The sequence below is a fragment of the Corvus moneduloides genome, chromosome 20, assembly GCF_009650955.1.
Source record: "Corvus moneduloides isolate bCorMon1 chromosome 20, bCorMon1.pri, whole genome shotgun sequence".
In the NCBI taxonomy this organism is placed as follows: domain Eukaryota; kingdom Metazoa; phylum Chordata; class Aves; order Passeriformes; family Corvidae; genus Corvus; species Corvus moneduloides.
Window position 1 is genome coordinate 3,569,288 of NC_045495.1, and position 22,040 is coordinate 3,591,327.

The window sequence follows — 22,040 nt, forward strand, 5'->3', positions numbered from 1 at the left end:
GCATCTTTATACCATGGAGCCAGTTCATTTAATGATGAATGTGCACCAGCCTGTGACAGGAGTAGTTATCACATCAGTAAACATTGGATTGAGCTGACAGCTGTGTGCCATAGCTTTAATTCCTGTGAAAGTCCATGTAAGAAAGGAAAATTAGAGGTTTTCTTTTGGCTGTGGCTGGGGTTTAGGGGTACATTGGGGTGCTCAGGGGTAGCTCTCTGCTCTCACAACGTGTGCAGCTGAACTTGCTGGCTTTCTGACACTGTGCCTTGATTAAATGGAAATCATATGACTCAGACCCATTAGACCATCACATAGTAGGTAAAGCTGTACTCTAATGAATGCAGTGTGAATGATGAAGTATAATAAATGTTAATGGTGAAGCATTCTGTTAGAGCTTGTCAGTTGGGTTTGAATTATAGGTACTATAATAGATCTATAGGTACAATAAAGCACACTACCAGTGATCTGTAGTATTGCTTTGAAAGATAAACTGTTGTTTTTTCCTTTGATTTTTCATAGCTGAAAATCAGCTTTAAGAGGTAAGTGTAAATTTGCCTCATTATTCTGGGAGTCCAACACATAAAGCTTTGTTTGATGGAGAGTTAAGGAGGAAAAATCCCCTGACCAGAACAGGAATGATAAAATATGCCAGATATACTTCAAGATCTGCTGAGCTGATTTTGTCTATTGACTGATAATGGAAAATGCAGTTCAGAAGTATAACTTTATAGGTGATGTTTGTGAAAGGATGTGGATTAATGTGCTTTGAAATGTAGCCATTGAGGCAGGGATCAACAGTTACTTCATTTGAAGGTCTGATATGTCTGCTGGTCTCTGGGCAACAGGTTGAGAATGTGTTCCACATCTGATAGAATTCTGGATTTAATATGTAGGCTCCAAGGATTACATCTTTTGAGCTATCAGAGAAAACTATTTTCTGTTAAAAATCTATTTATGTCCCAATTTTTTGCTTAGAGCCATAATTCACCTGCTCAAAACACTGATGGGGAAGGAGGGTTTAATCAGTTTATTTGGATCTTCAGCAGCTGGAACCATACCCAGCCTCAGGCATGCTCAGACTTTGATAGGGAACTTGTCTGGATTTCTTCAGTATTTTAAATCTTCCCCCAGTCAGTTTGCAGTTCAGTGTTTGCTCTCCATCTGCAGCTAGAGAATGCAAAGTAGTCATTGATTGTCAACTAAGCAGGATTGTTTTAGGGCTTTGTAGTATATTCAGTTTCTGGCATCCTGTAGGAGCCAAACTATGCTGGCATTTGAAGCTGAGCTGGTTTTCTGCTTTGTGAGTGCCTTTTTTACTGACTACTTGAGTTAAGCTGCTGTTGGATGGTGATGGCATTCAGGGCCTGACTAATGCACTGGGATTTAATGAACTGTAGGTGACACTGAGTGCAGCCCTAAGACTACCTGAATCTGAAAGTCAGCAACAGTTCATGGAATCCAAAACCTTTGTAGAAGAAATGGAAGTGAACTTCATGTTGTGCTAAGAAAATTTACTGTAAATGCAGAGTCCAGCTATAGACTATTATAACCTCTTTAACATTTATTTAAAGTGACCTACTTTTCTTGTCAAATTCTCCTAACCCAACTGGTAACTGGTAAAAGGATGTATTCCAACAATATAATCCTCAAATCTTTGTGTAGACAATGCTGACACGTCTCATTTTGAGCCCATTTAAGACCCGTTAGCATGTTTCAGACTGAAGTAACCTATTAAATAAATACATCAGGAAAAAGCTTTTACTGGTAATGGTTGTTTTGCTTAGGTGACTATGGCTGTAATGTATTGTGAGTACATCTGGTACTTCAGTGCTTATCAGCGATCTTTTTCCCTTTAGGCGGTTTCCTAGAAACATGATTGCTTGCTGGTCTTGATCTCACAGCTTTGTGGAGACTCCTTCCCTGATAATGTCAAGTTCAGGCTACCCTCCGAACCAAGGAGCTTTCAGCACGGAGCAGAGCCGGTACCCGCCCCACTCTGTGCAGTACACCTTCCCCAGCACCCGCCACCAGCAGGTAAGGGGGACACCCGAGAGCCTCAGCCTTAGCCAGGCTGAAGTTCAGGTGTTTGCTGTGCCAAAAAGGGATTGTTTCTGGTTTTTGAACGAGGGTAACACCAGTCATTCGTGTTTGGAAACACATCCATGTGCCCCCGCTGGGGAGAGCTGCTGCCAGTCTGCTTAAATAAATACTTGTGGGGGGGCTTCTTCTGTTTTGTTTTGCCCTCCTTGCCCTTTATTAATATAAACGTCCTCGTTTTATCATTGGTTTCTGATGGTTTGAATAAATTCAGTAGGGGTTCTGTTCCTAAACTTCTGTTGCAGTATTGGGCTAGAATCTCTCTAAGATACTTGTCAAAATTCTGTGCAAGGTGGAGAATGTGTAAAAACTTGTGTTACACTGATTTTTTTTTTTCTGAAGCAGCCATACCAGTGCTGCCAGCTGAGTTCTGCTGGCCAGAAAGGGAGTAAAGGATTTCTAAGGGTATCGTACTTGCTCATTTCTGCCAAGCATTTATTCTGCCATCCTGTGCTCTGTGGTGTGGTGGGCTGTGGAGGACAAACTGTTGGCTTTACAACAGTTCAGGTTTCCCTCATTTTAATGAAATTCTCCTCCTGCAGCAGATACTTTGGATGTTTTCCTCTACTTCCATGTTAGCAAAAGGAAATTCAAAAATTGAAGCTTTTTGGCTTGCTCTGTGTTTATTTTTAGATAATTTATGGAAACGAAATCTCATGGGTAATGATCTATTACATGTCTTGTAGAGCTTTTCTTCGGTTTAGTGCCAGCTGCATATAATTTTTAAAAGCGAGTGGTTGATGACACAGATATACAAATAAATAGTCTTGTACCTCACTTTGATTGTAAATTGTATCAATTGGAAGATGCATCTTGTGTGACTCTTAGTCCTGATTTATAGTGTCTGATATAAAAATGTCTTGAGGTGATAACAAAAGAAATTGCCTCGAGGTTGCTCTCGTTTTACCATGTTGCAGTTGGATGTGCAAGACTGATTTTAAAGGATATTTTTGAAAGGCTATTCATCTGCTGCTGACTCATTTGTGTTTTGTTAGCAGTTGTTAATAAATTAGGTGGAATTCCTAGTATAAATATTTAGTCTCTTTCAAGTTTATTGAAATCTCGGAAGTGCCATTTGCAAACGTTATTTTTTGAGCTGGAATAAGGCTTCATTGATCCGGTGTTACTCTGTATTTAGTAGCTTTGGAAATGATTACGATCACCGAATGCTTTTGGTCCTGTCTCTACCCTTGTTCCTATTAACACAAGAAACGTTTCCCTCAGGAATTTGCTGTTCCCGACTATCGCTCGTCTCACCTGGAAGTCAGTCAGGCAACGCAGCTCCTGCAGCAGCAGCAGCAACAGCAGCAGCAGCTCCGGCGCAGGCCCTCCCTGCTCTCCGAGTTCCACCCAGGCTCTGACAGGTGAGGAGGCTGAGCTGGAGGAGTGCAAACACCGATCTTGTGCATGCAGCTGCTCTGGGGTTACCTGAGGACACGGAGAGTGGACAGCAGCAGTGAATCAGATGATGGAGTTTGCTTCCAGTTTGCCAGTGTCTTCCTTCCCAGTAAAGGGGTCACTGCATGGGGGATGTTGAGGGATGGTCAATGTGCATCGTCACTGCTGGTACAAGAAAGTTTTCACACGGTGTCAGGCGTTTATTTGAAGAACATTGAATGTTCTCTGAACATCAAATCTGGAGATTAAAATCCCACTACAGATCAGAATAATATTAACTGGATTGTAGTAAATTAGCAGGAACATGCTTCTGTTTAGGGGAGAGATTAAAATATGGTTTGTGCACTCAATTCTATAGTGTATTAGTCTGCTGGTATACAGTCATAAGCAAGTGTTAATGCCTGTAACAACCTCTTCTTTTCTTGCACTCACTGCTTGTAAAAACCCTTTTTGCCTTGGACTCTTAGTGAATATATCTGCTAGGAGCAACTTTATATGCAGGATTACTGCTGGAGGTTTATTTTGGCTATAACTGACCAATCTGGTTCTGAACAAATACCCATGATGAATGTTATGTAAATACTGGTTTGGCTTAAAATCTCATTAGGATATTCCCAGAAATAACTTGATGATAGTGAAATCTGGGGCTTCCATATTGCCTTCCTCTTGTGTCAGCAAAATGTCAGTAAGGCTCTGTTTTAATGCTGAGAATCACAGCAGCTTTTAGAGTTCTCAAAATTGAGTTTATAGCAGTAGTAAATCACACCCCTCCCCACACTGTAAATTTGTAGAAGCTTATTTGGTAGTTCTGGCAAACTGCAGGAAACTGCTGCTGTCATCTCTTCAGTAGCACTTCATAGGAAGATGTTGAAGCACATGAGGGTCTTTTATGGACATCCTGTGCACTGCAGTGTGAAGCAGCAAGTGATAACTGTTAAGCATTTTTCTGAGAAGGAGGAGTCTTTAAATGACTCATGGATTGAATCAATGACTGCTTCTGTCATAGAGTAGAATTTTAGTAGAGATCAAATTCCAAACAGACTCGTGGCTCATCTCAAGCGTTCTGTGTATATTTAAAAATTATTTGGCTACAAAATCTAAATAATGGAGCTGTTGTGGCCATCTTCAGTGGAATATAGTACTGTCTTTTTCTCATGGATTTTTGGTGTGTTTATAATTTGAATCAGAGCTTTGATTTGAACAATATCCTTGTAGCACTGCTGAATTTCTTTAAGGTTGTGTAATGATAGGAGTGCCTTTGAGATTCAAGTTCACTTTCTCTTTTCCAATGGATTTTAACTGTTGTGTTTTTAAAGATCATACTTAAACGTATTTATCTGCTTTACTGTTTAGAAGGAGCTTCACCAAATTGCATCTTCTTTAAAATTGAAAAGTGTCAAGGATTTTTCTTGTATCAAAAATGTGTATTTTAATAGTTTATCTCTTCTGTATAGGCCTCAGGAAAGGAGAACTGGATATGAACAGCAGTTTCATCCAGGTCCATCTCAGACAGATCATGATTCACTGGAATCTAAGCGACCACGTCTTGAACAAGTGTCTGATTCTCATTTCCAGCGTGTCAGTGCAGCCACTGTCTTGCCTTTAGTACATCCTCTGCAGGAAGGGCTGAGATCTGCAGATATTAAGAAGGTAAAGCCATTTTCTGTTACAGTGCTGAAGGTCTAACTTTCTATGTTGCAGTGAGCTAATCAATTTTTTTCCCTTAGGTAATTTTTTTGTTTGTTTGGGTTCTTTCTTTAATCCCAAAGATTTACTTTTACACATTATCAGAAGCTGTGATCATGAGTCAGTGTTACTCTCTTACACAGTCTGACTCAAACCCAGTAAATAGACTGGAATTCTGAGTTGCCACTACTCTCTTACATCACTGAAACCTCAGTTGTAAAATGATTATAGCATAGTGCATGAAATATTTCTGCTTTTCAATTGAAAGTTGCTGGCAAATGCATGCAAGTCCATTTTTTCCTGTAATTAACATTGGTACTGAATAGTCAAAGTACTTCCTTCCACCCCCTATTCCCTTTTAAGCATTTGAAATGAATCTGCTTATTTACATAACACTAATTATACTTGTCACTGTCCCATTTTGACTAAATCTAGGACAATCTAGTTTAGGGTGGGTATTTTCTATTGTAAATATTGAATATTAGAGCTAAATTCAAGAGAACTTGACGTTTATAACCACAGCTAACTCCTGATGTGCTTTATCAAGCCAGTCATGATTATATTTGAGAATATCCTCCTCAGTATAGGTGCAGAGTATTGAGGAGTGGCTGTCAAGTAACCCTTCCTTTAAAAATAAAAGTTACTGTTTACATTTATGAAGATGTATTTTTAAGAGGGAGGCATTTTGGTCTTACTTTGCTTTCAAGGTAAATATTGCAGTGTGGTGGTTTTTTAAAAGGTGGACTTTGAAATTACAGGATCATAAATAGGCTATCAGTTAATTCTAAAAGATTTAGAGCATTATTAAAACTTTAACTGACTTCTCAACAGAGCTATAGATAAATGGAAATTGTTTTTAATTCCTGGCTGTTTGGTTTCTGAGCACTCATTCCTGTGTTATGACTGATTTCTCTCTATCCCCCCCCTAATCTCCTGTCCCCATGGAAGGACCCAGCTTTTGGAGGAAAGCATGAGGGACCATCTTCTCCAATTTCTGGTCAGCCTTGTGGGGAGGACCAAAATGCTTCACCTTCCAAGCTGTCAAAGGAAGAATTGATCCAGAGCATGGACCGCGTAGATCGCGAAATTGCGAAAGTGGAACAGCAAATCCTGAAACTGAAGAAAAAGCAAGTAAGCATTGCAGACACTGCTCTTGTCTTCTGCCAGTGAAAGAGGTGTGGAAAAATTTCTTTTGGTGGTGGTGAATTTTTTGGTTATATGAACCAGATGAAGAAGTTAAAAAGGAAAGGTTATGTGTACGATTTTATTTTAAATAAGTTGGACATCACATAGTTTTAAGCATTTTTGAAAGTAGGAGAAAGCCACATAGGAACAGCAGCAGCAGATGGGTTTATATTTGAAACTGCTGTGAAACAAGGGCACTGTGACTGTAATTTCAGCTTCAGAGCTGCCTGCTGGCTGAGGGGAGGATCATCTTTCTTCTTTTGCAGTCTGTGCAAGGGGAGAATCCCTTGCATGCATCTCCAAAACCAGAGCTTGTACAAAAGTCCCTGGATCATCTGCTTTCCCAAGGGCAAGAGATCCTAATATCTGGAGCTAAGGTTAGCCTTGTGGGAAAGTGCAGTAGGAGGGATGTGAATAAACACAGAGAGCAGAGAAATAAAGGAGGAAATATCTTTTTTTTTTTTTTTTGTATGGTCGTGGCTATGCTTTGCATCAGAGAACTGCACTTCAGCCACTGGAAGCAAAGGAAATGTTTGCTGGCAGAAGTTGTTACTTTCCCTGTAGCTGTTGTGGCCAAGTAAACCCACCCTTCAGTTGAGGCATCTGTTAGTCATTGACAAAAACAAAGTCCTTGTTTCCTTTTCCTTTTCTGACTTTCAAAGATCCAGATAGAAAAAGTGCCAACTTTACTTTTTTTTAGTTTAAACTCTGGAGGAAATGAGAGTTACACTGTAGGATTTGTTAACTTGTAAGTCCAGGATAACAAACGGACAACTCTCAGGAGCTGTGTGTTTTTATGGTCTGGAAACATTTAATTACGTCTGAATTTTAATGACCTGTAAAGTGACCTCCAGCAGAAAACCAAAAGAGGATGTCACTGAGTACCTGTTTGTGTGTTAATGATGCTTATCTCTCTGTGCACCTTTCCACAAAATCAGCAAGTACTGTGCATCTCATCTATGAAGGGTCATTTGTGCACATTTGTGTGTGATTTGACTTAAAAAAACCTACAAAGTTGCTCTTGAAATAACTGAGCTCATGTCTTAGGGTATTCTGCTAAAATTTTAGGGAATTCTTGCACAGCAATGTAGCACATTCTAGCCAGGACTGCAAGGCAGGATGGATCCCTGGTGTCACAAGTTCTTTGCTGTATGTTTGTGGCAGGCATGGGTGAAGGATATTTGAAAAATGAAGATGTCACTGAACCAGATTTATTTGATGTGAAAGTAAATCACAGCAGTGTAGTAGCTAGGAAAGGATTACAGGGTGGGTTTTTTTTGGTTTTGGTATTTTCTTTTTTTTGCCTGTTTGGTATTGTAACAGTCTTGGAACTTTAATGCATGTGGAGTGGTTTATTTTTGCTGTGAAGTACCTTTAGAATGATGTTCTCTGTGGAGTGCTGGAAGGACTTTTGTACCTTTTGAAACCATAAGGCAGCAGTAATGGTGACACTTGAACATCTACAGTACAGGAAGGCAGCTCTGGTTTATTTCCACTGTGAGAAGGCAGCTCTGATGTAACTGTTCTCCTAAGTTGATACTTTTGTTTAAAGTTAAATAATGATAAATTACAAAGTGACCGTGGCTCTGTCAAACTGAAATAAGTCTGATTCAAGGCAGGTGAGTCTTGTAAACAGGTAATTTGGATTACCAGTAGTACAAAAAATAGTCTTGTTATTGTTCCTGTGGGCACTAAAACCATTTCATTCATTCCTTGTCAGTGCAAAGCGAAATAAGAGGCAGTGCTGACTGATCAGCTGCGTATTTTATCTCTGGTGACTAATTACTGGTGGGGGGAACATGGATGGCTGATTTTCTTTCTTTGGTCTCTTAGCAACAACTTGAAGAAGAAGCTGCTAAGCCTCCCGAGCCTGAGAGGCCTGTGTCCCCTCCTCCCGTGGAGCAGAAGCACCGCAGCATTGTCCAGATCATTTACGATGAGAATCGGGTGAGTGTCCTCTGCACCTCACCGGGGGGGCTCTCACTGACCCACAGTGCTGACATTCTTTAGGTCTTCGTTTACTTCCATGGGGCAAATTTTACTTCTGTTTTACTGATTTGCCCACCCCTCTTTTACTGTTTGTTTGCTTCTCTAAATGAAAGACATTTTTATGACCTTTTTATTCTCGATCACAGGAATCTTCCTTGTATCTTGTAAGCAGTCTGAGCTGTGGGTCTTATCCTTAGAGCCTTGTGCTGAGATACATGAATTATATATAAACACACACATACATATCCTTTCAAGTGTGTGATATGAAAAATGCCTCAGAAGTTCATCTTGAGTTCCCTATTCCTCACATGAGCTGACAAACTTGGCTGAAGACTCTACTTTTAAATGAGCTGAAGGGAAAAAAAACTGCGTATGTTGTAGAATTTTGTGCCTTCTTTATAAACTCTGACTTCTGGCACTTAAGATTTGGATAAATGAACAGATATTAAGAAGTAATATATTGGTAAATTATGAGCTTGTGTTGTTTAAGTGGTGAGAAAAGTCCAGGAGCTCAGTGATATTGCCAACAGTAATAGCAAAAATGCTTCCTGCCTTTTTTTCCCCATGGTAGTTTGAGATAAGGGAGTCAGATATCTGGGGATTTTGAAAGTATTGTGATCTTCTGTGAGAGTGGTATGTGTTTGTTTAATTTCCCAATTTTATTCTGTAGTTTAGAGGAACAGCTAATTTCTATGACAACAGACTATTTTTTTTTTTAATTTGAGGAGGTAAAACCCCCCTGGAAAACAATACTAGATTTTGTACAGCAGAGCTGCGTCCCAAGCATTCCATGGAAGGAAGGGCCAGGATTATTTTGTGGTCTTCACTTAGTGTGAATGAAGGACCTTTGACAGACTTTGTGTGTTTATGTACACATGGATTCGCACTCCCAGATTTGGCAATTGGAAAATTTTAGTTCCTTTATTCCATTCTTCAAAGCTAATTATACTTCATTTTATTGGACACCTTTCTTCCTCCTTGTAATTATTTGCAGTATTACTTATTACATTTTGGTTTTGAACTGCAGAGGTCAGTTTCTGCTTTTATGCTCTATCAGCTTCCAGACTTGGAGATCAGAGTCGTAACTGCACAATTCAAGTACAGGTTTCTTTATTTGCTGAGGCAACATTGCAGAAGTAGGTTAAGAAGGATCTCACATGGTCAGGCAGGGGTTTAGCAGAGAACACAGAGTTCAGATTTGACATGAACTTCAGAGGATTTATTCAGACTATATGAAAAAAAATCTTATTTGCAGAAAAAAGCAGAAGAAGCTCACAAGATTTTTGAAGGTCTTGGTCCTAAAGTTGAATTGGTAAGTTGTGGAATTCTGCTTTTTTTCTTTTGTTCTATTTCCTGTGTTGCCAGTTGCTCTAATTCTGTTGTGCTGATCAGCTGCAGTTCTGTGATGATGTATAGAAGAAATGTGTGTTTAAATGCACTGGTGAGTTGGGGCTTGATTGAGTTCATTGGCCACATAAAGTGTGATTTTTGAAAAGATTTGAATCTGTTTGAGAGAACAGGTTGGAGTATGAAGAAATGAAGTACTGTTATATACATAAGTAGTTACAATCTAATTTTAAGTAGTGAAATCTATGCTTTGTGCAGAATATCTTCTAGTCCCTTCAGCTCTGCTGCATCTCAGATTAAGTGCACTGTTGCCAGAATACTAAAATATTGTTAAATGTGTTGCATACACTTTTAGAGTTCCATGCATTGCAAAGTGCTAAGTGTTCCTTTCTCATCCAAAATTGCAGCCACTTTACAACCAACCATCAGACACCAAGGTCTACCATGAAAACATCAAAACGTGAGTGCTTTAATACCCTGTCATTGTCCCATTCAGGGCATCTGGATTTAAACATTCCCTCACATTTTTCATTGCTGTTATTTCCAAGTAGGATGTGTGAGTTCTAACCATAATTAAAAGCTTCCTGTCCATGTAACTTTCTGATTTCTTTGTTGTAAAATAGCTCTGCAAGATGTGCATTATATGTGCTGAAGGCAGAGGGAAGCCCTGGCTTTCCATCTTCATTTAAAGATAAAAATAAATAATAAAACTTAAGCTGGCTGTCCTTTAAAAGCTTCTCTTAAAAAAAGTAATTCTTGCTCCACTCCATCAAATAGATTCATATAGAAGTTCCAAAGTACTTATTTCTTGAACAATATATTGGAAAACTTAACTTTAGGGCTGAATTGCCAAGACTTTTCCCCCCTAAAAGCATAATAGCTTAAACCAAATGTTCTCATTTTAGCATATTATCCCTCCTGTGGTAATGGAGAGCACCTGCCTTGAAATGGGAACCTTTTGTGTCTCAATTGCTTATTTCAGCCAGCTTCAAGAATCTCCTCTCTGAAAAAATACAATATTAGGTGATTTAGCTATCTGGACTTCATTGGGAATTTACCCTATTTTTTATCCTGAAACTGTTACTCATAATGAAACTCTGGCCTCTAGGATTGAGATGAGTTTTGAGTAGTTTTGAAGCGCCTGATTCTTATATAGTTCACTTTTTTCCCCTAATTCTGTTTCCCAGAAACCAGGTGATGAGGAAAAAGCTGATCCTATTCTTTAAAAGAAGGAACCATGCAAGAAAACAACGGGTAAGAGCACCATGATTTTCTAAAAGCAGCATGTGGCTGGTTTCCTGTCTGGACCCTTGTCTTGCATTCCCAAATGTAGTGATTAGAAAAATAAGACCTCAGGCTAACACAAGTGTGGTACTAGAAGGTGGGATAGTTCTAGAAAGCAGTAATGACAATTACCAAATACCACTGGGATGTGTAAAGCAAAAAAATAGTGTATAATATTCAAAATCTACATTTTTATATCCACTTCCTCACTTCCTCTGTGCTGAAAATTTGGTATAAGTTATCTTCATAATGGAAGGGACTAGAGCAGGAAAAATCTGTGCATTCCAGGAGTCTGCCCATGTGACATGTTCTGATCACTTGGTGTATTTTGCTTAGTTCAAGGTTTGCTTTTGGAATTTAACAGGAACAGAAAATCTGTCAACGTTATGATCAGCTGATGGAGGCATGGGAGAAGAAAGTAGACAGGATAGAAAATAATCCACGCAGGAAAGCCAAGGAGAGCAAAACACGGGAGTACTATGAGAAACAATTCCCAGAAATCCGGAAGCAGAGAGAACAGCAGGAAAGATTCCAAAGGTATTACTGGAGATTTGAAATATTCCTGCAAAATATCTCTTCAGTTTTAAGTTTTAAAATTATTTATTATAAAATTGGTTAATTTTAGTGATTAAGTTTTATGCTCATCACCTTCTTGCTTTAAAAAGAATTTTACTGTGTCATGAAGTGAAATGTTCTTCCATTTGTTCTCTGTGTTTCCATGGCACTGAGCTCATGTTTCACTTCCCATCCTAAGGATCTCCATGACTTTATCTATCCATTGTCATATGTCCCCTTTCCTGTCCCTCCCCTCCAGCTGTGCCAGTCTCATCCCTTGGTGTCCTCTCAGGCCGCTGTGGTGATGTCCCCGTGGTTCCTTTCCTATCTCCCTTTTCAGATCTGCCATCAAACCCCATATTTCCCAAAAGGAACACAGGAAAAGGGCCAATTAGCAAAGGCTGCTTAGGTTGTGGTGTCAGTGAGCCAAGGAGAGTTAAGTTGCTCAGTAAGGTGTTTGTGGAGTTCTGAAGACAATTGGAGCATCAGCTTCACATGAGCCTGTTCATTTTGGGCACACACTCTAATTTATTCTGGTATTTTTCTGTCACTGGGTGTCTGTGTTACTCCTGTGTTTCATGATCCCTGTATTCATTAGCCCCCACACTCCAAAACCATTTGTCTTCTTAATTAACAATTTGACTGATCTTTTGTTGTACTTGCCAGGTAATTTTATTCCAGACATTTTTGCATTTTAAAATATTCAAGGTGCAACAATTAAGGCCCTATTATTTAATCTATCAGACATTTGTTAGATGGAAACTACAAGGAGTCTTAAAAGGAATGAAGTGCAATTCATTTAAGAGTTCACCTTGCAGTACTGTAGGTAGATAGATAAGATTCAAATTAGAATTAGGTCAAGTTTGATTTAGTGTTGAAATCTGTTTATCTGATGTTCAAAATAATTTCAATACACCTTTGAGAGTTCAAGCCCCATAAAGATTTAATCTCATCTCTTATAACCATCTGCCTACATCACCTTTCTTCATAAAACATGGGGAAAGCAGAGAGTTTGCAATACATTGTGAAGGCTGCAAGATTTTGTGGAATCAGGAAAAGAAGAAAGTAAACTGTTAGAAGGAGAACAGCACTCACACATAAGAAGCTTTCCCTTGAAGAATCTATCATATCTTTGTAATTGCAAACTGCTGGGGACAGGGTCATCTATGTTATATTTACATTCTCTAATGTAATGGCCTCTTTGTCTATAGCTGTGCTGTAATACTATTGCTATGTAAATACTAAAGGTTTTTTCCTCAGATTTTGTGCAAATGGATTAATTCAGTAAAATCTTTGAGGTATTTTGTCTCTCCATTTAGTAGTGATTTTTACCTCTGAAATGCTTTTTGACCCACATGCTGTGGTATATTGTTATGATGTTCCTGAGGGTGAAGATCACAAGCTGAAAAATTCTTCCAAATTACAGCTCTCCCAATCAATTCAAAAGTGGAAAAATTTCTTTTGTAAAAGTTTCAGTGCTGTATTAGTAACTTGACCAAATTGATAAAAGGCAAATTTAGTGTGGTTTTCTTAAAAAAATAAAAGGCTCTTTCAAGGTGTATCAGTTGTACTAATTAAGGTGATAATTTCTGTGCCACTGATGAACATTTCTCATGCTCAGCAGAAGCAAATTCATTTATCTGAAGCACCTACTTTGCAGTGGAATTGGTGGTAACACCTTTTTCTGTGCCCTTTCTGCTGAGCTTTGCAAATTCACTGTAAAACCAAGCAGGACATGACAAAGTTTGTGCTCTGACTCTCCTTAAGAACGACTGGTCCTAACTGATTTGAGAGACTGGCAACAACATTGTAAGGAATTTTGAAGGTTGTTGTGGTGTGCAAAACCTGCAGATAGAGCTAATTCCCACTTTATCCATTTTCCCCTCTGTGTTCTCCTCATCCCAGAGTTGGCCAAAGAGGGGCTGGCCTTTCAGCAACGATTGCTAGAAGTGAACATGAGATTTCAGAAATCATCGATGGACTCTCTGAGCAGGAGGTGAGGCTGGTGCCTGTACTTCACTGTAGAAGCACAGCCAATAAATATCCTTTCATTGGCAGTGAAAGGTCTCTTGCAGAGGGTTTGTTTCTGTGATAAGAGAAAGCTCTTCTCTCTTGGAAAGAATCTGTGTGAAGTGTGGCTTGAAGCAAGTCTTACCAAATACTTTTCTTTTGAGGGTTTTGCTTTCTAATTGTATCTGCCCTAGATTTTTCTCATGTGGCTATTCATTGCAGGCTTGCTGCAACCTAGTTTTTTACAGCTGTAACAAACATGTGAAAACTCTCCTTTTCTCAAGCCCTCCATCATTTTGGTTTTTCAGCAGTTGTGGCGCTGTTTCCTTTAGCTGACTGTAAATGTTCACTGGGATAGTGACAACTTCTGCAAGAGTTAAGACATGTACAAAAACAAGTCCCAAGCTGACTGTGAATGTGGAGCTTTAAGAGTTGTGTAATTCAAGAGCTGTTAACATCAGCAGCAACACTTTGTGTGTTCTTTACTTTTCCTTTTGTTGTGTAGAATAACGAGAAGCAAATGCGGCAGCTCTCTGTCATCCCTCCCATGATGTTCGATGCAGAACAGAGACGGGTGAAGTTCATTAACATGAACGGGCTGATGGAGGATCCCATGAAAGTTTATAAAGACAGGCAGTTCATGAACGTCTGGACAGACCACGAGAAAGAGATTTTTAAGGAGAAGTAATGGCCTTTCTTTTCTTTTAATTACATTGAAATGACAGTTAATTTCCCAATCATGTAAAGCTAAATCAGGAATGCTGAAGCTTTTGCGCAGTAATGTTTGATAATGTTCTTAGTTGGCTGTAATAAATATTGCAAAAGTTTTAGACTTATTTTTCAACTGAGTATGCTCACATGCATTTAGTCCTTAAATACAAAGTTCTCACAGAAGTACCTTAGTTCCTTTAGTTACTTCAGTATAATGAGAAAAGTAGAGATATGATCTCATTTTATCAGATCATAAATTTATCAGTTAATTTTGAGTGCTTAGTTCTAAATTTGCACAGTGTGAAAACTGGGCTTTTTAGACTAATTTCACTCGTGTAAATGAAGGGCTTGCTGATGGAACAGATTGTGTGCAGGATTATTTTGCTTGTTTGATCATGGATAATGTTGTTAAACTGAAATAATTTCTGATTTGTGAAAGGTTTGTCCAGCATCCCAAGAACTTTGGTCTAATTGCTTCCTACTTGGAACGAAAGGTAAGACATTTTTTAATGTAAATAGAGCCTAGGGTGGGATCCCTAACTTTCCAAATGTAAGTCACTTGCCCCAGCATCATTTTGTCTTCCTGAAAAAAAAAAAATCAAGTCCAAAAAAGTAATCACTGTAACAGAATTTTATAATACTTGATCAGTAACACAATCAGTGTGTGCCAACAGAAATTATTGCAATGACACAATTGGTAAGGATTAAAGACAATGGCACCTCATTTAGTTTGAATGTTTGCTTGTTGAAGCAGGTAAGCTTTAACTATAATAACTATAACCATAGATAAGAACAGCCTTGGCTCTGCTGAGCTGCTGTGCTGACCCAGAGAAACCTTCCAAGTCAGGGAGAGCCTACTGCCAGCTCAGTCTTTGGGATTAATTTTAGTCTTTAGAATTTGATTTGGCAGAATTGATGTAAGAATTAATGGAGAATTAGGATTTGTTAAGACACACAACAGAACCTTGAATGTGTACACTTACTGTAATAAATGGAAGCTTTTTTATTTTAGTCTGGGGGGCTTGAATCGTTTTAAGTGTTCAGAGAAATTAAAAACTCAAATCTTATATTTTCAATAGGAGTAAAGCCTACTTTTTCCTGCTTTTTTCACTTTAGAATGTTCCTGACTGTGTATTATATTATTATTTGACCAAGAAAAATGAAAATTATAAAGCCCTTGTGCGAAGGAATTATGGTAAACGTAGAGGAAGAAACCAGGTATGTTGAATTTATTCATCACTTGGGTACTGTTATTTTGTTGCTTCATGCTTACAACTGTTTCATCATCTGAGATAGCAACATGTTACAGGCATAAAGGGGAAAGAATTATTTTTCCTTTGTTGCATACTTGCCCTTTTAAAATTTAAGTGATCTGATCTCAAGGGTGTTGTTGGTTAGTTTGGTTTTAATTCTGTGTAATATCTTCTCCCTTTGCACATTTATTACTTGTTTTAATATGACAATTCTTTTTTTTTGAGGACCCACCACAGACATTGAGACTGAATCCATCATTAAATCCTATGTTGGAGCCAAGAGAAATTAGGTTTAGCATGTGACTTGCAGTGGAAAATGTATAATCTGTTCATAATGTCAGTGTTTGTCAAAAAGCAGAAATTAATAGTGGTCTTTATTTGGTGGTCAGGCTCGAAGTCAAACTGGAACTTCAGAGCGAGAAGAAAGAGACCAATTTAATGCATGTGAATAGAAAATTCTGCTGATTCAGGAAGTGTTCCTTTGGAAGTCTTTGGAAAGGAAAAGAACAGCATTTTATGTACCAAAAGCTTATAAATACATGTGCTGGGCTACCAGGATTAATGTGGGTATTGGAAAACAAAATAACCCTGGAACTTTGGGGCTGCACAAATCTGCTCTGCAAAACAGTAAATGCAGTAAATATAAATAAATGCACTGAAATACACAAATACTGAAAGTTTTCTAGGAGACCCAGTAAGTGTATTTTTTTAATATAAAATTGCTGCAAATGGATTCAACTGTTGAGTGGATCCTGTTCAGTAGAAACAGACATCAGGTTGTGCTTCCGTGGTGCTGTTGTACTTAAACCTTTTGAATTATGGGCTGGTGTTCTACAAGAAGAGTCCTGTCATGGGAGGGTACCTTGTCTGTACCCCACAAATGATGGATTGCTTAGGATAAGGTCATTGTCACTGTGCACAGGATTTCATAGAACTTCTGCTCTGATGGGAGAAATTACTGGAAATAACCTGTATTTTGCCAGGATTTCTGTTAGAATTTCTAAGCCTAATAATGCTTCTTAATAGGAAAGGTTATTGTTGTTGGAGTAGTGATTGGGGAAGGATTGCAATTGAAGTCTGGATGTGTGACAAATGAAAAGAAGGTGGAAATAAACAGGATTGTCCAAATGTGGACAATCACTGTGGACACTGAACAGAGGTAGTGCTGCCATTTGGAGTGACTCTGTTTCTTGTGCCATTATAAAATGAGGTTGGTGTGATCACAGGAAGTGTCCCATGTTGAGGGGTATCTTTGCTAGGTGCTGTTCTAAGGGGTGAGGAGACAGAACTGGCTTAGCTGTAGTGCAGTGGAACTGGAGATTCTAAGATACTTAGGAAGTCATTACTGTATATTTAAATGTCTTTTCCACGTTGTTAAACTTTGGAATATTGGAAGTGGTAGAATTCAAAACTTGGATGGACTTTTCTGTCCATAAATGGTCGCTTTCCTTGGATAATGTATATAGACCAGAAAGGTTTTCATTCCAGCCTTAGACACACAGGGGCATGGATTTGCTTGGTGAATTCAGCTCAAGGTGCTCTGCCTGACTTTGTGACTGCTCCTGTGAGTGCTGATTTATATGTGAGTAACTGAATACATCAGTTGGAACACTGAAGGTTTGTCCAGCTCAGATTACTTGCTCTTGGAATTGTAGCAGAGTTTTGTACTTCGTAATTGCTGGTTCTTGATCCACATGAAGTGCTACAGCAGATCCCTAAACTTTGGGCAACTGCTGTCCAGGCTTAATGTGTGCTCTGTTAAGGATGCAAGTAAGTGCCAGGTTTTACGCTCTGGAGAGGGTTGAGCTGGACTTGCCAGCTCAAGGAAATACTCTCAGCACTCTGAAAGGGAAATTTTACCACTTCTGGAAGTTTAAATTCAGAAGTATTGCAGTTAGCATGTTAATAGTAAGGAACTATATGGTGCCAAAAATCATATTTGTATTTATAATTTTATTCATGATTAATTAGCAACATCTATAACAGCTAGTAAAAAAAGAACTTGAAAGGGTTGAACTGCCTGGCTTGCCAGAGCTTTTATCTTACAGTTGCAGAAAGCAGCTCACCCCTTCCCCCTCCTGTACCCCAGCTTTGTTTGAAGCTGATATTTTTCATATCTCTCAGTAGCAACTTGAAACTTTCTTGCTGATTGGCAAACACGAGTCATGTAAGATTTATGAGGTGCTCCAGGATGGGCTTAGGCCAATAACAGGTGCTTCAGCTTAAACTCTTAATAGTTCATATATTTTTGTAAATTAGAAGGCAAGCAAGTGGAATATTGCAGCAGAGGAGATATTAATCATGGTAACGACGTTGAAGTCCTTCAGAGAATGCAGTGAGCACAACTTGGCTCATGTTTCAGTGTGGGGGCTTTCACTTGAGAGAAGCTGAGTGCTGGATCAAGGATGTGAAGCGGAGAGATGCAAGGCTAATAAAATTCTGATATGTGTTTGTCCTCAAAAAGGTCTAGAAAGAGCTTTTTATAAAATGCTGCCTAAACTGTTCCAGACTGTCCAGACAGAGGCAACTGAACAAGTGTGTCTTAAACCAAAGCTTGTCAAATGTAGAGCAAGTTTTTAACATAGAATTGAGAGAAAGCCATGGCTGTACGATGCTTTCACTTCCCTATCCCTGGAAAGTGTTCAGGACAGGGCTTGGAGCAACCTGTCTGGTGGGAGGTGTCCCTGCCCATGGCAGGGGATTTGGAATTAGATGATCTTTAAGGTCCCTTCAAACCCAAACCATCCTGTGATTCTATGATTCCAGAGAATTCCTTAAATAACTCGTTGACAGAAGGTTTCTTTAAGCAAGGCTTTAAATGAATTTGGTAGCCAGGCAGTGGTGGGTGCTGGCTGTGTCCCTGCAGTGTGTGTGGCTGGCTGGAGCCTGTGGCCGGGCAGCAGGTGGGAGGCCAGTGATGTGAGCAGACAGAAATTCGCCGCGTGTGTGTGACGGGGATCACCTCTGGTGACTCTGGGGAGATTAGAAGGTGCTGTGTGAGAGGGGCAGCACTGCTGCAGGCAGCTTAAGTGGCAGAATGACACCATTTCCTGGAATAAACACGTTGCTGGGTCAGGCAGCCTCTGCTAAAGAGTTGTGTGATGTCGCTGCTGGGGTGGGTTTTGTCCTTTTGAGCCGTGCCCTGAGCTCAAGCCCATCCCCTTGTGTGGACAGTAAAAGTTTTAATCAGCACATGAATGTGCAGGAACGTCGCTGACCGAGGCTTCGACTCCTTTAAGGTTTGTGTTTATGCATTGATTATGCAGCTTAAACAGAGAACCAAGTGATGTTGAGTTGGCCAGGTAAGAACAGGATTTTCAACAACTGTTTTCTAAATAGATTAGATATAAAATAATTTTCTTTAAATTATGGGGGTTTTAAAATGCAGTTTTAACTCCTTGCTTTTCAGGTCAATCTATCTAGCAAGGTGGAAATAAATTATATTAGCATGTCTGTGACATCTTGCTTGAAGGAAGTCTGCATAATCAATAATCAGCACTTTAATTGCTAATAATTTGCAGTCAGATGATAGTGGTTAGTGTTTAGGGTTTCTGCTCCAGTTTACAGTATTAAAATGTCAAAACCAAGTCAGTTTGGTGACTATCTCCAGCCTCAGTTTTGTTAGTGAAACAGTGACACCTGCTGCTGCACTCATAGGGAGGTTCCTTCCTCTGTGAAGAAGAAAAGCCTGTTTTTGAGGAATTTTTCAGTAGATTGTAAAATCCGAGTTCATGAAGTGCTAGAACAGCAATCTTATCATTCTCTGTCTTTGTCTTGTAGTTCTCTGTCCTTGTGTTTCCATGAATTGCCAAGTGTACTCTGGGTATCTGTTTGAGACAAGCACAGTGTTTACTGTGCTTGTAAAACTGTCATTTCAGTAGAGAAAAGAGTTGGTTTTTTAATAATTCTTTCTGTAAACCCACTGGAAATTCCAAACCAAATTTTTTTAAGTTATATTTCTTAAATACTAATGGAAGTTTTGAGAAAGTGACTTGGAGTTGGTTGTAACTTTCATGCTACAAGACCTTCTGCTCCCCAGTTGTAAGATCATGTTTCACTATAAAATGCACAAAGTTAAAAAATAGAATTTGAGAGGAGCAACACCCTCGCTACGCAGGGCAGGTCTCGCTCAGCACTTTTAAAACATAGCTGCTCATTTTTAGTGGGGCACACAGCAGCCAATGTGGGATTGTACACAATCCACGCTCATGCTGCAGAAACCTCCTATACTTCCATGGAATTTATAAGGCAGAGATATTCTGTTCTTATGCTGACCACTGTGCAGTGCCTGTAACTTAAAATGTTATCAAGTGGGAAGTAAGGCAGCATCAGTTTTTGTGCTGCTCTGAGGACAAGATGCTGCACCTTTGTGTGATCAAGTTATCATCTAAATCCCATTTCATTTCAGCAACAAATTGCTCGTCCTTCTCAAGAAGAAAAGGTAGAAGAAAAGGTAGAAGAGGAAAAATCAGACAAATCAGAGAAAAAAGAGGAGGAAAAGAAAGATGAGGAGGAGAAGGATGAGAAGGAGGAATCTAAGTAAGTGTATACATACTGAAATGCATTAATTCACCCTAGATTGCAGGTTTTGGCAAAGATCAGAACAGGATTTGCATTAGCCTGCCAGTGAAATCTGGACTGAAAACTATTTCTTTTGTGTATTAAACAATTGTTTTGGACATACAAATTTCTCTGTCTTGCTGAGCTAATCAGACCAGTGGAAAAAGCAGTGGGGTTATTTTTTACACATGTAATGATTTCCATATCTTGTTAGTTTGGGCTTTTCTCATATGTTCTAGCACAGTATTCATATTTTCTTTGAAGTTGACAATATCATGTATCTGTGTTACTCTCTAGCAACTGGAAGTTGTGGGCAATAAGTGAATTCTGTTTCACTAAAGGCATCTTTTGGGTTCATGGAGTTTTGTTTGTGGGGCTTAGGGTTAGGTTGTACATTGATTTTTCAGGGGTATCTGCTCACAATGGCTCTCTGAATGTGACTGAATTACATTTTACCTACTCCCAGAGAGAATACCAAAGAAAAGGACAAAACTGAAGTTGCACCAGAAGAAACAGAGGAAAGGGAGCAGGCGGCTCCTCGGGGCCGAAAAACCGCCAACAGCCAAGGTCGGCGTAAGGGCAGAATCACAAGATCAATGACAAATGAAGCTGCTCAAGCAAATGCTGCTGCAGCTGCAGCCACTGAAGAACCACCACCGCCTCTGCCACCCCCACCAGAACCTTGTGAGTAGCATTTACAGGACTCCCAGGGCCCCAGCTGCTCGTAGGCTCCTCACTGACACGGAGCCGTTGCCGGGCATGCAGTGCACTTCTGTTTTCCTGTTTAATATTCCAGCTTTATTGTTTATAATTTTGTGACAGTGTGGAACTGTTAAACTTCACAAGTGTAACTTCATGAATAGTGCACGTGCAATCAGCTGACTGTTAGAATGATGTGAGGGGAGAAAAGGCAGTTCAGCCCTTCTGTGATAACACCTTGTCTCCCTGACCTCTCTGCAGGGTCTGCAGAGATCCAGATGCCTGTGACACAGATTGACTTACAGGCTGCAGCTCACGAAGGATGTTGTTAAATAATTGGCCTGGTATTTGAGTACTTCAGGGAGCTTCATAAGCTGAAATAGATCTTAGCAAGTTGTTGTTGTTTCTGCATTAGATGGCAAGAGGCATTTTTAAAATAAAATGTTACTTTCTTGGCTGGTTTGGTTAAAAAAGACGATGCAGTCTCTGAGTGTATTTTGGAAAAGGCTGACCTAATTTGTGGTGGTGCAGAAATACCAGAATATCTTGTGGCTGGTAAATAATTATCCAGGATGGCAGGGCAGGTTGTTTTTTTTCTTGCAGTGCTCTGCTGTGGCAAAATTTGTTGCTGCTTGTGCTTCAGCTGGGTAGTTACAGGCAGCTGCTATTCTAGAACTTGTTACAACTCTTTTGTTACTCAGATGTTCTGACTATAAAGGACAGAGTAAGTGGGAACATCAGTTCTTGTGTAACTTAAAACAGCAGAGATTCTGAGAAGCATTCTTGCTCCATTGATACCGTGGGGTTTTTTAAGCAGTTGGTTTTTTAAGGCTGAAGCAATAGTGGGTTCTGCTTTTGTTTTCTTGCGTTTTATTTTTAAACCATTTTTGCAGGGTTTTCTAGAAAATCCGAAATAGCTTTTCAGTGGATCAGATACTTTATAGTGTCCTACTTTTATGGTTTGTTAATGGAAGCTGTTGCAGGGTCTTTGTTACATGCTGTGTGTAATGGCAGATTTTATGGAAAGGAAATGGAGGCTGGTGCAGCTCAGCGCTGTTCAGAAATTTAAACAGGATGATACAAAATCCAGAGGAGTGAATGAAAAGCACTTTGCACTGAATCATACTTAGTTTCCTGCTTGCTTTCACTTACTGGGTTTTTTTTGTTTTCTTTTCTTTTTGTCCATTTATCCAGTTGGAGACTCAGTTAATGCAGGAACAGTAGATTTCTTGACACCACTAACAGCACTGAACTAGCTTATCACAT

At 39.4% G+C, this 22,040-nt stretch overlaps 1 protein-coding gene across 2 annotated transcripts in view; it reads left to right on the forward strand.

The window, feature by feature from the left end:
* The window catches only part of NCOR1 (nuclear receptor corepressor 1), a 55,931-nt gene that overhangs the window by 11,331 nt on the left and 22,560 nt on the right, over positions 1–22,040 (forward strand). For both annotated transcript variants that reach the window (XM_032130293.1, XM_032130292.1), the window contains exons 2-16: positions 1,857–2,034; positions 3,322–3,461; positions 4,950–5,145; positions 6,130–6,312; positions 8,200–8,313; positions 9,611–9,667; positions 10,110–10,162; positions 10,890–10,956; positions 11,351–11,523; positions 13,447–13,537; positions 14,057–14,235; positions 14,702–14,756; positions 15,379–15,480; positions 19,924–20,054; positions 20,542–20,759. In XM_032130293.1, the coding sequence (XP_031986184.1) occupies positions 1,927–2,034; positions 3,322–3,461; positions 4,950–5,145; positions 6,130–6,312; positions 8,200–8,313; positions 9,611–9,667; positions 10,110–10,162; positions 10,890–10,956; positions 11,351–11,523; positions 13,447–13,537; positions 14,057–14,235; positions 14,702–14,756; positions 15,379–15,480; positions 19,924–20,054; positions 20,542–20,759 (1,867 nt within the window). In that variant the 5' untranslated portion in view covers positions 1,857–1,926. The remainder of the gene's footprint in view (positions 1–1,856; positions 2,035–3,321; positions 3,462–4,949; positions 5,146–6,129; positions 6,313–8,199; positions 8,314–9,610; positions 9,668–10,109; positions 10,163–10,889; positions 10,957–11,350; positions 11,524–13,446; positions 13,538–14,056; positions 14,236–14,701; positions 14,757–15,378; positions 15,481–19,923; positions 20,055–20,541; positions 20,760–22,040) is intronic.